Raw genomic sequence first — 17,927 nt, 5'->3', positions numbered from 1 at the left:
ACTCTGACCCAGCCAAGGTCATCCAGCTTAATCCATACTGCTGCTTCTGCCCGATAAGCGAGCAGGGCTGTGGGGTGCCGGCAGGATTCAGGTGGAGATGTTGGAATCTCTCCTTTGTGGTTATTTTTGTCTTTTTTTTTTCCGCCCCTAAAAGCCTTTAGTTCATCAGGCGGGTCAGCAGAATATGTACCGTATTGTGTTCTAGACCCACAGATGGCGCTTTTATCGGAGAGGGGGGAGGGGGTTGGTAGGATGGAAGATGAGACCGGGGGTGCAGGGAATTGAATTCAATCAGGACTCACCCTCCGCCTAGCAACCATTATAGACAGCATAGCAGCAAAGAAGCAAGGCAGCAAAAGGCCCTGTTCTGAAGGAGCACCAGGTCTCCTTCAGAACAAAGAGGTGTGTGAATGAAAACAGCGCTGTGCAGGTCCTCTCAGTGCTGCACATCATCTCCGCACAGCAGAGCTGCTTCATGTTTCACCGGGCAACGTTGTAAAGAAGATGAAACACCACCCCAGAATAGGGCTGTCACCGTCATGACATTTTAGTTGATGATTAATCCTCATACAAATAATCGTGATTAACAATTTGATTTATTTGTTTGTTTATTTGTTTGTTTGGCTTTTCCCCCTTTTTTCCCCCCTTAGATGTACTTGGCCAATTACCCTATTTTCTGAGCCGTCTGCCTTTCCAAGTTCGGCAAATTGAGTTGGGGTGGTGGATGCATAGATGTTTGTTTGTTTGTTTGTTTGGTTTTTTACTTGTTGTATGAGCACTTTTGAGCACCACCTTTTTGCTGCAAATCCAACAAGTCGCTTCATCCAAGTTATTGGGCTCTCCTTTTTCATTTGGCTTAAAACCGGCAGTGCCGCAGCGCTGCTGTGGTGTTTGGCTTTGCAACCATGTCCATGATGTTGATGTCAACACATGCTTGTCGAAATGCAGTCGTCCAACATTATAGAATATTATAGAGCATTATAGAATAAGCATCTCAAGATAAACAGTTTGTAATTCGCCACTCATGTGCCAGGGGTGCAACAAGATGACGTCATTAAAAGAGCACCAGTCAAACAACAAACGGTGGAAAACGACGTGGAAATACTGATGGAAATATGACATTTCTGTTAGTTTCACCCAGCTGTTTTTATACAAATGAACGGAAACCATTCTAACCATTATGCAAAATGATGGCGGTTAGGTCACATAATCGCGATCAGGTGGTTATGTAATTATTGTGGCAGCCTACTCCAGAATAAATCCAATCTGTAATATTTTCTGTTGTTAAAGGAGCAGACAATCCAATGCACAAACCGTATCCACTAGAAAACACACTAATACCCTTTTTATTTTGCAACAGAGAGGATGAAACAGACTTGGTGCCAAGTGGAACCATTTGAGTCCACATCCCTGGATAATGAGGTCTGGGGTACACAAACACGTGTGTGTGTGTGTGTGTGTGTGTGTGTGTGTGTGTGTGTGTGTGTGTGTGTGTGTGTGTGTGTGTGTGTACATATTACATGACATACAGTAAAAGATGGAATGAGGAGAAAGTGTGGCAGGGTGAGTAAACGAGCACGTGTTTGCAGATCCATCATTAAGATGCATGGAGACGAATTTCCAGCCACCCCTTTCATTCGAGGCGCTTCATTAGGAGAGAGTCGATATGCATTAGTCATGGCAGACACCACTGTTCCAGGGATAATTAAGGGCTGAGCCAACAGGAATGTTGACCCCGCTGATGGAGCTGTGTAAACCTTTGCAGAGCCTGAAAATGACCAAGCTAAAAGGGGACGTCCAGGTACAGAAGCTAGTCGCACGCCATCTCTACTCCATACATATTTATGTCTGTATTAATTTATCCCTAGTATAAAAACAAAAATCTCCCTCACCCTTTTTCGGGTGGTGTGTATCTTCCTCAAGCTCGGGTCCTCTACCAGAGGCCTGGGAGTTTGAGGGTTCTGCGCAGTATCTTAGCTGTTCCTAGGACTGCACTCTTCTGGACGGAGACCTCAGATTTTGTTCCTGGAACCTGCTGGAGCCACTCTCCCAGTTTGGGGGTCACAGCCCCTAGGGCTCCTATTAGCACTGGGACTACTGTGGAGTTCACCTTCCACGCCAGATCTAGTTCTTCCTTCAGCCCTTGGTGTTTCTCTGGCTTCTCGTGCTCTTTCTTCCTGATGTTGCCGTCACTCGGGATTGCTACATCGATCACTACTACTGTCTTCTGTTCCTTGTCTTCTGTTCCTCCAAAAAGAACTTACTTGAACTTGAATCACTGGATTATAGCGTTTTTTTCTGAAACTGTCAATGGTGTTGAGTGCTCGACTAATGAGGAGCGGAATATGAAGCAACTGATGAGTACGAGACACACGAAACAGGCCTGTACTGCTATGCATTAAAATCTTTTTTCCTGTATCCGTATATATATATATATATATATATATATATATATATATACATACACATACACACACACATATATACACACACACATATATATATATATACATGTAGAGATGGGCATATATATACGTATATATGTGTGTGTATATATATATATATATATACATATACACACATGCAGGTCTACTTTCCTGTCTGTCCATGTGCCTGTGTCTTGGCTTAAAGTCTGTCTGGTGATCTACTGACTTAAATCTGAAAACATTAACCAGTTAAACGTTGATCTGATACTGCAGATTCTGCGACTCAGTGATTATTTGAGTGCTAAAATCTACTTTTTTAGGCATGATTATATTGCTAGGCTGAATTTTGCAAATATCATGAAAAATTTAATATCATTACAAATAGCCCCGTTAATGCAAAGCTAGCATGCAAAGCTCCCATTTTAAAATCGCTGTCAGCCATATGTCCGGTCTGGGATACGACAGAGCACCGATACTGCTGCCATAACGCCAACTGTTTCTCAAAATGAAATAAGATCTCCTACCTTTCTTGGCTGCCTGGTCCTGGCAGTTTTCAAAAGTGCAGGGACCCCAGGCACTCCAAGATGACACCTTGCACTCAACTGGACAGGTAATGTGGCACAGCTGCGTTGTGTTGGGGGGTATACCCAGGCACAGGTCACTGTCTACTGGACGCAGCGCTGTGGAGACAGAGACACCCATCATGCCGGCGAACAGTCTTCTGAAAAACAAAATAGACTGAAGAAAATGTGATTCATCTGTTAGTTTTACGGAGTAGTAGTAGAAAGATCCCTGGAGAGATGGAAAATATCACAAAAGTCATACTGCACACTGGTCTGCCAAAAGCCATACTCACATGTCCTCGAACGCTCCCATTCTGTTGTAGTAAAACTTTAAAATGCAAAATGTGCCTCCTAAACTCCATAGCATCACACTCCCCCACGCCATCCCCCACCCCAAATACTCCCAAAACCAACCATCTTTGAAACAAAGCTTTTGGTTTTCCCTTATCGGCCCCCACACAGCAGGCCTGCTGCTCGATGGACAGCCCAGAAAGACGTAATGTAGGTGACTCCTGGCAAGGTCGTTCCAACAATGAATCATTCCCACTGTGACACAACAGGACGAGCCTCATTCACATGCAAATTACTTTCACTTGGCTAAAGGTGTGTCCTCTAATGGTGTGTTTTAGATGTGGGTGCATATAACCGTACACGCCTGGATGGGCAGCATGTCAGACGGCATGAAATAGCTGCTATCCAAATCTTGATGACATGATTTTCCCAAATGTACAGCTGTTTCTCTACTCTTACTGAACAGATAGATTCAAGATGACTACTGGAAATAATGCATCTTTCTCACAAAGAGGTTTTCAAAGGATGCACATGTTGTTGTTTACCTGTTGATTTGACATGCGATTTACCTGCTGATACTCCACATGTTCATCATCACCGCACTGACTGCACACTGGCAGTCAAGTTGTGTCAAAATCGTTTGATGCAAGCGTATCACTTTTAAAGTTTAGTAGACAACTGCCTCGGTTTCCCTCCAGTAAGTCTTAAGCAGCTCACTGCAGCAGTGATAAAGGCTGATAATGAACATCTCCTTGCAGACTGACCTTGCCCTGGTGACAGGTCTCTCGCTTGGCTGCCAGATGGTCCAGACTTCTCCTGCATTTGAGGTTCCAGGGGCGAAATTAGGAATCGCCCAGTACCGGCCACTCCCTCCCACCTACCCATTAGCTCTCACCACTGTTGACCTATTATCATCAATAACCCCTCTCCCTCCACCTGCTGAGATGGGCATGCATGGTATCAAACAGCACAGCTGTTGTACAGAACATCTCACAGTTTGCTCCATGATGGGGCTCCACATTAACTGCAACTGCAGGTATTCGAGGAAAAAAAAAAAAGCTGATGCAACAAATATGATTCACATGTAATACAGATTATTTCTGCTACATGGAAGAATACAGGCTCCATCTCTGCATTCCATGGCCCATATCAGCCCCACTGCCCTTGATGGGAGCAATAAATGGGCCGAAACTAAGACAGCTGCTTTGCCCAGTTGTCAGTGTCTCCCTGCGGCGGGCAAAGTAAAACAGCCCCCAAGTCTGGGGAGAAATGAGGAGCTGGCTGTGATATTGTACCGGCAGGGGAGAAGCAAAGGCAGAGCAAGCTATCAAAACACACGGTCCATTTCAAAGGTGTTGGCTTTTATAACGCAGACGAGCAAAGCCAACTGCAATGCCTGAGTGACCGCCATATATAATCTGCTTGACTCTTCCAGCCGCCTTGGGTAATTGAACCACATTGATATTGGATAGACATACAGTCAGACAGGGGTTAAGAACTCACTGCATTCAAATTCTTGTTAATGAAAAGAATCACATTATCTAAAATCAGGACACACCCAGACCAGAATCCCTCCATGGGGCCGTGGTGCACCACAATGGAACGACTCATTACTGAGCACTGACACCAAGACCCGCCAACAACAAAGCTGCTGTTGTTCTTATAAGTAGCAACCACTCACTAAGACTGCCTACATAATTCCCTTTATAGTCCTGTTATTATTCGTATTCCTCAGAATTCCTGATTACTTCTGAGTAAACTGAATAGATCTGTACACAAACACCAGACCTAACGGATTGGGAATGTGTGCAAATTAATAAGAGCGTGGATGAAGGGTGCCCCTGACGGCATGTGGTGGCCAGGTTGGCAGATTTCCAGAGCTATACATGACAGAATGACATAAAAACTATCCCACGGGGAGACGAGGGGCTGGGTATAAAAAGCGGGAGAATGCGTCTGTGCGGCGGGGCTGGAAAGGCTTTCCTGTACATTTGTCAAATTTTGTCTCTAGTTTCTTTTTTCCCCTTTGTTCTCATGGTTTCTCTCTGCAACTCCGCCAGAATAATCTATGTCACTCTGGGCTCCATCTTGTCACATTTCACCTGTCATAACACCTACACCAGAGTCACCTTTTTATTTAGTCCAAGTGCACTGCATAAGACATGCCACTTACACATCAAGACAGTTTATGTTTGCAAAACAAGAATATAATGAAAGTTGTAGGTGTAAAGACTGACTAAAAAACAACGTCTGCAATTTGAAACCTTGACACCAGGTCAGATCAGGTCATTCCTGTAGCCCGGGTAGCGTAGAGGTCTATTCCATTGCTTACCACCACGGCGATCGCCAGTTCGAATCCCCGTGTTACCTCCGGCTTGGTCGGGCGTCCCCCTATAGACACAATTGGCCATGTCTGGGTGGGAAGCCGGATGTGGGTATGTGTCCTGGTCGCTGCACTAGCGCCTCCTCTGGTCGGTTGGGACGCCTGTTCGGGGGGGAGGGGGAACTGGAGTGGGGGGACGGCGTGATCCTCCCATGTGCTACGTCCCCCTGGTGAAACTCCTCGCTGTCAGGTGAAAAGAAGCGGCTGGTGACTCCACATGTATGGGAGGAGACGTGGTAGTTTGCAGCCCTCTCCGGATCGACAGAAGGGGTGGAGCAACGACCGGGACAGCTCGTAAGAGTGGGGTAATTGGCCAAGTACAACTGGGGAGGAAAATGGGGAACCCCCCCCCCCCAAAAAAAACAAAAAAAAGAAAAGATCAGGGCATTCCTGTAGCCCGGGGGCCGTTGGGGCACTTTGATGACATCACTGCCTGCCTCCAAACATCCACTAGTCTCACGCACTCCACCGTCGCGCTCCCCATCTATCTCTTTATGTCCATCATCCATTCTCCCCTCGGTGTTCGTGCACCTCTTCTTCCATCAACTGCACTGTGCATGACGGTATTTGCTACAGACCCTTTCTTTTTTTTTGGTGTCCGAACCACTGTGACTTTCACTGTCTAGTAGTTTCCATCAGTGGTTCGAGAGCCCCTGCCAGATTTCGTATCTCCTGTTTCACAGAGTCGTTTGGGCGGCGCATTTTCCACATCACCCCTTGAATCCTTCTGTGGCAATGCATTTCAAAGGCATATTCTCTTTTTGATATAAGTGTTGATCGTCCAGGTTTCGAATCTGTTCACAGCAATGGATGTATTCACTGAGCGCATCAGTTTTCTTTTTGCAGGAAGGGAAATATTCTTGCTGCTCCATATCTTGTTTAGTGTCACAAGCTGACTAGTAGTAATGGCCAGCCTTCTCACTTCCAAGTCTGAGGTGCACTGCTTGTTCAAGATAGAGCCGAGGTATACGAAGTGATCTACTGATTCCAGCAGTTTCCCCTCAGCTTGCTGTTCCTCATCAGGCACCTGAGATGATACCATCACTTTACTTTTCTCACTGCTTATCTCCATAACAGATCTCTGTGCTGTTGTGTCCACACGTTTGGTAATGTCTGCTAGAGCCTCCTTGGATCCGGCTTTGAGGTCTATGTCATCCATGAATCTGAGATTTGTTACACTTCATCCACTAACTTTGATGGTGCCAGTAAAGTCCTCCAATGCGTCCATCATAGTCTGCTCCAGAAAGATGTTAAATAAGCATGGCGACAGAATGCATCTTTGGAGGACTCCCACTGATGTTTGAAACCATCCCAGTGCGTCATTGCTTGACAGCACTGTTACTACTCTTGTTATAGAGTGCATCAATCATTTTCACTGGATTTGTGCCAATTTTGTGTCTTTTCATAACCATCCACAGAGCCTCTCTCCATACCCTATCAAACGCCCTATTGGCATTGACACTACAAAAACTGAAAGTGTCACATCAGGGGCTGGTTGTGAGCAGCTGATTTGAATAATGCCTATGAGCAGTGGTGAGTGTAGCCCCCCTGACCAGATGGTCTGGGATTTAGAGTATCTGCTCGGGATAAGCATGCACATATTATTAGGCCACTTTCAGCTACATACACTAAGCAATGTCACCAATGAAGACACAGCTCATATTTCATCCCTTGCCATTCCTCCTTTATCCACCCTGTCGCTGGGGCATTTTTTTCCCCCATGTACATTAGCATATTCATATAGCTCACCATCGGATTTGATGTTAAAGTGTTCGGTTTCCGGGGCTTTACTATGTGTCCTAGAGTTACCAGAGTAAGACAAACTGGAGAATACCTTTTGTTTTAATGTCTGACGTTTCAGCTTGAAGGTATGTTGAATCATGAATCTAGCCTAGCTTAGCTCCTCTGGTCGGTCAGGGTGCCTGTTCGGGGGGGAGGGGGACTGGGGGGAATAGCGTGATTCTCCCACACGCTATGTCCCCCTGGTGAAACTCCTCACTGTCAGGTGAAGAGAAGCGGTTGGCGACTCCACATGTATTGGAGGAGGCCTGTGGTAGTCTGCAGCCCTCCCCGGATCAGCAGAGGGGGTGAAGCAGCGACCAGGACGGCTCAGAAGAGTGGGGTAATTGGTTGGATACAATTGGGGCAAAAAAGGGGGGAAAATGCAAAAACAAAAAAAATCCAAAAACAAGACGCTCACGTGTACACAACTGGCCCCTGCTGTTATTAGACTTTGTTGGGTAGAAAATCCAAAGTGTGGGATAAAAAGCTGTTTTATTGATCATTTGTGTTATAAAGTTATTGTGTCTGTGTTATAAGTTCATAATTTGTGTGATGTTATACTGTGTTGAAAATTAACCAAATATTCACCTTGCTGGTCATTCTGCACACATGCAGAATCATATTACCGCTTTTGCTGGTGCTGTTAACAGGCAGCTCGCTTCATGCGTGTGCTTGTAAAATTCATATTATTATATCATATTATTACGGTTTGGTGTTTCTCTGTAATGTAGCACAAGCGTTAACAATGTTACTTATAACAATCTTATCTGGTCCGGGGCTCAAACCATCTCCTGATGCCCCAAAATATATATTTAAATAGTAAAATTAATATTATAAACGTGCCACGACTAGTCAACAAATAGTTTGAACTAACGACTGCTGGCTGACTGGGAAAGTCTTTAGTCAGGAGCAGCCCTAGTTTTTGTTTTGTTTTGTTTTTTTGTTTTTTTTATTTAAGATGTTAGTCTGAACAATTCAATTTAAGCTTTCGCATTTTAAATTTCACTTTTACATTTTAAATTTGCTTTTTCTGTGTAACATTTAATTGTGGCCTGATCATTCTTAGTAGTGGAGTAAAATAATAACCTATTTAATTTTCTCTTTTAATTTTCTATTTGGACTTTTACTTTCAATTGTGACCAAATAAATCGTCCATACACTGTTGCTGGTTTCTCCAAAGTTGCCTACGCCGGCTTTAACAAATGACTGAGCTACGAGCAATGCACCCACCACAACACGCCCACCACAACACGCTCACCACAATGCTCCGCAGACACTCCAAGGAGCTACTCTGACAAGTACACTTCACAACGCTCTGGGTACCCCTTTAGCTGCGTACCCCTTTAGCTGCATACCCCTTTAGCTGGGTACCCCTTTAGCGTCAAATTTCAACGTGGAGGGAGGGTGGTTGGTTATTTGGTCTCGCCCCATATCCGTCACAAGGGACTCTGAGATCACACACAGCACTTTAATAATATTAATATTAATAACATTAATAATAATAATATTTTTATTTATACAGCACATTTCTAAAATAATGTTACAAAGTGCTTCACATAAAAACAGATAAAACCAGACAAAGCAAAAATAAGAGTAACATCAAATAATAAAAACAGTACAAATAAAAACAAATATCAAACATTTGTGAAAGCTTTCATAAAAAGAAAAGTTTTGAGATGAGATTTAAAAGAAGCTAGAGACGTGGTTCGTCTTAGCTCAGCTGTTAGAGCTCGATGGTGTTTTAAGCCCCCAACGTACTCTTCAAGGCAGCGCTGCATGGACGACACTCCCCGCCCCCTACAGTTTCAGCCAATCACAGCACTGGCGCTAACCCTAACCCTAACCAGTGCTGTGATTGGATGAAACTGTAGGGGGCGGGGAGTGTCGTCCATGCAGCGCTGCCTTGAAGAGTACGTTGGGGGCTTAAAACACCATTGATGGCTGTTAGAGCCGAACGAGCAGTTGGTTAGCGCGTTCGGCCGTTAACCGGAAGGTTGGTGGTTCGAGCCCACCCAGGGACGAGCGTTCCTGACCCTGAGAGCAGGATAAGCGGTTAAGATAATGAATGAATGAATGGGCTCTAACAGCAAAAGCCCAACCACCCTTTGTACCAAACCGAGACCTGGAAGAATCAGCACTTGATCAGCGGCTGCAACGGCTCATAGGCACACACACAAAAAAACCAAAAAAAACCACACAATTATCACATATTCATGACCTAACTTTATCCTCTTCGAGATGATCCCGCCTGGTTTTTTATAGAAGTAGAGAGTCTAAGTCTGTTATAAAATTTGGGTGCATTCATTGCTCATGTGGTTAGCGTGCTAAGCTAACAGCTGCAACCGTTAACTCACCGGAATATCAAATGTTCAAAGTCGTAAGTATGGAGTAGCAGCTCCTCGGCCAACTCCAGTGGTTCAGGATTATACTTCTAATCTAACAGGCCTCTCCTATAAAAGTACCTTCAATCCACTGTAATACAAAACATGAAAACTGAGCTAGCAAACACGACAACTGAGCTAGCAAACACGACAACTGAGCTAGCAAACATGACAACTTACTAACAAACATGACAACTGAGCTAGCAAACACGACAACTGAGCTAGCAAACATGACAACTGAGCTAGCCTTCTAGACGCTTCCAGATGCTTCGATATGCTCCGCCTCTGCAGGCAGAGCGCGTGACGGTTGGCCTCTCTCGTCGCCTGTTTTTAGGGGTCCAAGCAGCGACAGCTGCGGGCACCCTGTTGTTTTTTAAGGATTATTATTTATGTATTTATTCATTCATTCATTATTGTTGTTTCCGCAGGGCGCCACAACAAACGCATTTACGTTTTGGGTCACATCTCGGGCTCTGCATGGAATTTTTGAGGAATTCTTTTTTTCTCTAATTCCTTGGAAGCTCCCGAATCTAACGCATCCAATTCGCGCCATTCCGCCTGCCAAATTTCCCGCCATTTTCAAAAAACCGGAAGTGCAAGTAAAATGAACTAGTCCGAGGCTGTTCATCCGATTCGCATGACATTTGGTCTGCGTCATCTCCACACAATGCCGATAAAGAGCTGTTAAAAGAATTTCGAGGTGCCTTTTCATTTCGAGGTTACATATCAAAATTTAAGGTGTGGCCCATAGTGATTTTACTGCCTATATCTAGTGACGTGATTGTCTAAACTTAACGAAACTTGTCGTGCACAATCACCACAACATAGACCATCGGAACACTTCCGGGTGCCGTGACAACAGGACGCCAGGAGAGGGGGATAGAAACCCCAAGCCGCCAAGCCGCACTGTATTAGATACACAGCCTAGCCGTAGCTACGATGCCCAAAAGTTGCTGTGTGGTGGACTGTACTGTTAACAAGAAAAACAACCCACATATTCGTTTTCTTGTATTGCCTAAAAGGCAGAAGGAGGGAGAACAACGATTGAAATGGCTCCAGGCGATCAGAAGGGAAGACAAGGACGGACAACTTTGGGATCCTGACAGCAAACATGTTTACGTCTGCGGTCTGCACGTCATCACTGGTAATGTTAGCTAGTTTAACTAGTAGCTAATAATAGGTTACTGTCACAGCCTCTCTCCCTTGACATCAAAGCAATCGCCCTTGACACCTGCTGACCCCCCCTTCACCCCGGTACACCAGCTGGCCATCAAAGCAATCGCCCGCTCTCCCTTGACATCAAAGCAATCGCCATCACCCTTAAAAAGCCTCCACTGTGGACCAGTCTTCGCTGGAACGTCGCGATTCATGGACTTCTGCCTGCCAGTCTACCTGCCACTGAGCCAACTCCTGCTCTACCCCTGAGATCGGTCACTTCAATAAAGACTTGATTTCTTCCCTTACCTGGTTGTCCCGTCTGCTTTTGGGTTCTTTCCTGATACATGACAGTTACGTCTATTCTACATTTTATAATCACCAAAATGTCAAGAGCCGGTGGCTATATGGAATTCCACAGTTAGCTAAACCTGTCTGAATGGGATCACATTCTTCAAACCCATATGTATTTTTATCCATTAAAAATCATAAAATGGTCCCTCCTCCCCCCTGAATATTTGGTTACATGCTCAACTTTGTTTATCTTTCCTAGAAACAAGGGGGAACTACCCCGGTCTCCCTTACCCAGTTAAAATGCAAACATTGTTATCACATCACTATTGTCATCCTTATTGAGTAGTATATCATGCATCATTGTATGCAGTCATGTGGAATCCAGTGAAAAGTAATAATTGAATAAAACGCAAACATTTGTTGAAAATGTAGCCTAGTTCCTATGTCTTTCCCCATGGCTGCTCTAGGTCATGATGTGTGATTTAATGTTTGCCTTTTATCATTTCAGGGTGTAATGCAAAGGACCCCATGCACCCGGACTACTGTCCCTTGAAAGGACACTGGCCACCGATACTGCCAATTTTTCGCAAATATCGGTTCTTGTCCGCAGCAGCCAACATAGTGACATAGTTAGCCATTTAAACCGTGTTCAAACTTGCCGGCTTCTATCCCCCTCTAGCTCCCCCCCCCCCGCTCTAACGTTCGAACGCGGAAGTGCAGTGGTCTATTACTTGGAAGCACGCCAAATTTTGTGAAATTTCGTCCATAGGGGGCGCTACAACTGAAACAGCAATATCTCAAAAACCGTTTGAGCTAAAAAATCTGAAATTTTGCATACTTATACTTGGACCCATTTGGCTACATTGCCTAAAGTGCCGACTGGCTGGATTAGCAAAATGGCCACCAAACAGCCAATCAAAATTCAGTAGCTAATATTCGCTAGTGCAAATGGCCGATCTTCATTAAACCTGACAGGTTTATTCTTTGTGGCACATAGAAGCCATGTACCAAATATGAAACAAATCGGACATATGGGGGCACTACAATAAGCACTTTTAGGTTTTGGGTCATATCTCGGGTTCCGTATGGAATTTTTTGAAAATTTCATTTCTATTCTGATTCCTTGAAAGCTCCCGAATCTAACACACCCATTCCCGCCAATTTCTGCCTGCAAAATTGTCAGCTGCAATACCGCTTGGACCCTGTTGACCAAAATGTTGCCTCTTAAGTAATTTTACATTTGCACTTACTCATTTGGCAGATGCTTTTATCCAAAGTGATTTAGAAGAGCGTCAGCAATTATCAGATAAATGCAAGCGTTAAAAACTGGCATTAAAGCCAAGAGTGCAAGTCCTGTCAAGTGCATTTAGTGTAAGTGCGCCCTAGATGGTGTTGCACAGAAGGATCGAAATACAAAGTAGATTCACATTGCTACATGTCGGTGTAACCCACATGACATATAGGGCTACTAATAGTCATTGATTTAGAGGTGTAGTGACATGCCGCTCCTTAAGGGGCGCACTATGCCACTCTCCAGGGTAGAGACTGCTACACGCAGTCGTCTTTTTTTTGTGAACATCCTGGAAATTGTGCTATTGAACCGACGACTGAATGTCATTATAGATAGCCTCGGAAAGGTAGAGTATTGACGTGTTTTGATTGTGAGAAGTGGTATGTGTCATCAGAACCTCATCTGTGAGCTTACGAGACGAAGGTGTGTCGAGTTTTGAGTATTTGGAACTCCGGTGAGTAAAGCACGTGTTTGTGCTAGCTTATTGCTAACCACTGAAGGGGAAAGCTAACGCTGAGTCATCATATAGCTGTTAAGATACTCTTCATAAAACCAGTCGGGGTTATAAGAATGTCTAATGTTTGAATAGCCTGTACTTTGGTACGTATTGTATCATAGTTATGGCAATGTTAATGTTTAGACTCTCTTTGGTGCATACTGTATCATTGTGTCATACTGTATCATTGTGTCATGTTGTATCATTGTGTCATGTTGAATGTTCTAGAAGATAGCTCACGCCAATAGTTAGCTAGAGCCAAGCGCTAGCTTAGTAAGTGAAGCATTGGGGAATTGTGTAGCATTAAAGATGCGTGGCACTTACCCTGTTGACGTTAAAGCCATTCGGTTTAAGTGGTTAGCGCACTTAAATGGTTTGTATTGAGGCTATACTGTGACTGCACTGATTTGCGTAACAGAATTATATATATGTGTAGTGATTAAGTAATGATATTGCAATTCATATACATGTTAATGGAAAGCATATTGTAAGAGGTTCTGAATGAAAAGAAATTAATTAGATCTCATGTTAGAAACAGCTATATAAAATTAAATACTTACTATTCTGCACTATTTGTGTAGATTGTTTGTTTTTTTTAACTACCAGGTAGAATTTGGGAGATTGTGATGGCGAGCCCAGCCCAGTGAGACTGTGGACCATCATAGAAGCGGTGGCCTACCGTAGGATCTGTCCCAGGAAACGTCTGACAAGCCTGAATCATTCATCCAGACACCAGATAAGAACCCATACACACCAGCCAATTTCCTCTACCAGGGTAGAAATAGTCACCGTGAAGTATATTCAATACACTCATGGATCCAGAACCGAACTCTTGGACCAACACATACACTCAAGGACAACGAACTGAACTTTTCTTTCATCTCAAACTGCTAACACTCATTGAGGGATGTGATTTAAACGAGGTTTTCTTTGGTTTAATTATTTTATTAACTTTAAAGAGCTCTGTTTTGTTTTTATATAAATTCTTTTATGTAAAAGTCAGCGTTGTGTATATTTTGCTGTTGTGAGGCAATAAATTGTCAACTGTTCAACTACACATCAACTCCTCTCGTGAGTTAGTCAAGGCAAACCCCTCACCGAACCTAGTTAGTCTCATGCCCTGTCTGCATAGTTAAGTTATGTTTTGGTTTCTCCCAGTGTTCTTTGTCTTGTACTTCCTGTTTTATTTTGATACTCACCTCTTGTCTCGTTTCAGATCCTTTACTTCCTGCCCTCACGTGTCTCCCTCCTGTGTGATTACCTGCCCTGCCCTAATGTGTTGCACCTGTGTCTCATGGTCTCCCCTCCTCCAGAGTATATAGTCTTAGTGTTCCCTTCCTTCTGTGCCAGGTCGTCTTGTTCCTTGTGACAGCGTTCCAGCATTTTTTCCTTGTGTAAGTTTCTTAAGCCCTATAGTTTCCTGACTTGGTTTTGCCTCTTTTGACCTCGCCTTTTGCCTGCCGATTTGGACACTGTTGCCTTGTTATCTGATCACCTGTGTACCGACCTCATTCTTATTAAAAGGACTGATTTTTGTGAACTGAGTCTGCGTTTTGAGTCCAAGCCTGTGGTTCAGCACTGACAGTTAGATGTTAGCACCTTTACTGCTACCCCTAGTTTGCACTGGAGGCGCTACATCAGTATAAGTGACATATCATCACCACGAGAGCATAACATGTCACATGCGAGTAGAAAATGGTAGACACTGACATGGTTTCTAAAGCCTGGTACACACTACACGACTTGACAAGATCTCTACTCACAGAACACGTCCCACTTAAGGACTGCTACTCGCTAGTCTTTCTGTTCAGGACTATGTCCCATTTAACAATGGTAAATCGCTGGGGGTGACAGATTACAAGACTCCACGAGATGCCTCACAATGAGTCCAAGCCCCGTAATGCACCACGAGTAATACCGCGAGGGCGCCTCTTTCAGGTAGCCAATCAAAGTGCAGTACACCGGGATATGATGGAACACCGCATGAAAGGGCAAAACAACAAGCAAGCAAGTACTTGTCAGTGTTGCTGCAGTTTGTCTTGTTGCGTTTACCGATCGATAAAGGAGAGGGTCCGTTTATACTTGTATATAGTCTTTTTATTTTCAACTGCTGTTGCTTTTTGCTGCACAATGATTTACGTGAGCGCAGAGGACTTCCGAATTTAACCAACATTTCACTTCCAGCAGACAGCTCATTGGCTGTTGACTGTCACGGACATACAGCCCGCCCCTGACTCCAGCGACACATAACTGCAGTCCACTGACTTCCGGTTTCTACTGCAACAGTCATACCAGTTTCCTGTTTGTTGCCGTGTGCTCAGGGGTGTCGTCAGGGATTTTGCGCCCCTATAAAGAATATGCCTGATCGCCCTTTATTTATTTAATTAATCAAATAATTATTTCATTATTTTCCTGACTTCTCTAAACATTAAACCCCTTTCTCTACCTTCATCCCATGCTACCAGCTTGCCCAAAAATCCCCTCATCAACAGCTCCTCCAATAAGGGACCCATCTGCTTAGTTTGACAAATTTACATATAAAATGCTCTTAACAAAAAGGAATGTGATACCACCATAGCCCAGACTGAACCTGTGGGCTCTTTCCTGTGGATTGCAAATCAGAGAGGTCTTTGACAAGATCTGGCCATATGCCATTGGGTAATCGGGTGGGATAAGGGGAAAAACTAGAAATAAATGTATAAAAAATATAATTTTGAACACCGTTGTGGTGCCCCCTCTAGTCTGGCGCCCTTAGAATCTTCATAACATTATACCCACTTACGGCGCCACTGCGCGTGCTATTGACAATGGCACATTTTTTGCGATGCCCTCAAGACTTACCATGGATAAATGTCAACGACATGCACACGACTGTCGACAAACTTTCACCTGCACCTACCAGCAAATGGGGGAAGAGTTTGAATTTGTACATATCAAGTTACGTCCACAATTATGAGGATGAGTATTCTCATCCTTATAATTGTTGACGTGTCGTTGACATTTATCCATGGTAAATCTTGCAGGCATCGCGAAAAATATGCCATGGTCATGCCATTGTTATGCTACATCACCTCTTTCCATTCACTTTTCATGGAGTCACTCTGGGCCAAAGTTTGGCCCCGTGTGTGATGTAAAAAGTAGACAGTTTACAAAACTTGCTTAGAGACCATTTCAGGGTTAAGGTTTGAAAGAGGAACGTTTTTAGTCATTTCCTGAAGGAAGGGACTTTTATCTGCAAGTGTGGACAGTGCGCAGGTGTTTTTCTCTTTAACTGCTAAAGACCCCCGGGTTTCTTTTACGCACCTGTCAAAAAGACTGATTCTCAGGTGTGCAAAAACACAACACAAAGTAAACACACATATATTGGTCTAGGGTTGATTCATCACCATTACATGTCCTCTGGTATAAGTAAGCAGTTTATTTCCCGAAGAGGAAGAGTTACCCTCTTTGCTCCTCAGGGAGCCTAGGTTCGAGGGTGTGTCCGTGCTGGCCTGGACACAGTAGACCTCACGGCTTTGAATCCCGCCCCCACACAGTCCCGTCTGATTCCCACGCCGCCGGTCCTGCTGGCTCAGCAGCATGTCCACCCTGCACTCGGTCCACTCTGTGGCCTTCCAGCTGTACCTGAGGAGGGAAGGGGTACACGACACAGGTACAGGATGAGTCCGAACAATCTAGTTCCACCCACTGCGGATGAACACGTTACCAGTAACAACTAGGCACATGCAAAACTGTACATGAGATGAGTTCAAATTAACTAGTGAATCTTCTACGGTGGACTGTAAGTCGATCAGGTTCACAAAGTCAGTGTCCACATTTGACACAGTGTAAAAGACACAAGAAAGAAACTCACAAACACACATAATCATAGACACACCCTCACTCATCACATTCACTTCCTGCGTGACTGAGCATCTTCATTCTGTGCTTAGGTTTGTTTTACTGAATTCACGCGTGTTTATCTCGTGTTATGTAGGTTACTTGTCACATTGTTAGGTATGTTTACTGACTCTTTAAACTTATATTTATTGGATTTTGCATTTTACAAATCACAGAATCAACGTATGAAATAAATCCAGTGTTATTTCCATCCCTTCCCGACTCCCTAAAAAGTCCCCAACACCCCAACGTCCTCCAAAATGACATCAAGGACAAATAAATATATGACAGATATACAACAACCTTATTCACATAAACAGACAAGGAAGGAAAGAAATTTAGAATAAATAATAAAAAATACTAACGTTTATCATTTTTATTTTATCGTTTTATCTTATTATTTTATTTTATTTTAATTTAATTTCATTTTATTTTATTTTTATTTCATTTTATTTTATTTTATCATTTTTATTTATTTTATTGTTGGGGATTTTTAAATCCAAAGTTTTTATCTAAATTTTCTCCTATGCTATCTTTAAGAGTTAGTAATTTTTCTCTCCTCTTGTTCCATCAGTTTGTTGCTGTGTTTTTCACCTTTCCAGCAGCGGACAGCTGGGTGGGGAAGAGCTGGTGAGCTTGCAGGTTACCTCGCCAGGTTACCTCACTAGTTTACCTCACCAGGTTACCTCGCCAGGTTACCTCACTAGTTTACCTCACCAGGTTACCTCACCAGTTTACCTCACCAGGTTACCTCGCCAGGTTACCTCACTAGTTTATCTCATCAGGTTACCTCGCCAGGTTACCTCACTAGTTTACCTCACCAGGTTACCTCGCCAGGTTACCTCGCCAGGTTACCTCACCAGCTTACCTCGCCAGGTTACCTCACCAGTTAACCTCACCAGATTACCTCGCCAGGTTACCTCGCCAGGTTACCTCGCCAGGTTACCTCACCAGATTACCTCATCAGGTTACCTCGCCAGGTTACC

The 17,927-nt window shown here is 43.9% G+C and overlaps 1 protein-coding gene across 1 annotated transcript in view; it reads right to left on the bottom strand.

The window, feature by feature from the left end:
- Window positions 1-17,927, bottom strand: part of thsd7aa (thrombospondin, type I, domain containing 7Aa) — a 169,823-nt gene that overhangs the window by 66,498 nt on the left and 85,398 nt on the right. Inside the window, exons 4-5 of the mRNA XM_056298137.1 lie at window positions 16,505-16,686; window positions 2,951-3,106 (exon numbers count right to left, since the gene is read on the bottom strand). Coding sequence (XP_056154112.1) covers window positions 2,951-3,106; window positions 16,505-16,686 — 338 coding nt within the window. The remainder of the gene's footprint in view (window positions 1-2,950; window positions 3,107-16,504; window positions 16,687-17,927) is intronic.

This window comes from Lampris incognitus, chromosome 18, assembly GCF_029633865.1.
Source record: "Lampris incognitus isolate fLamInc1 chromosome 18, fLamInc1.hap2, whole genome shotgun sequence".
NCBI lineage: Eukaryota > Metazoa > Chordata > Actinopteri > Lampriformes > Lampridae > Lampris > Lampris incognitus.
This window is presented reverse-complemented; position numbering and strand designations above follow the sequence as displayed.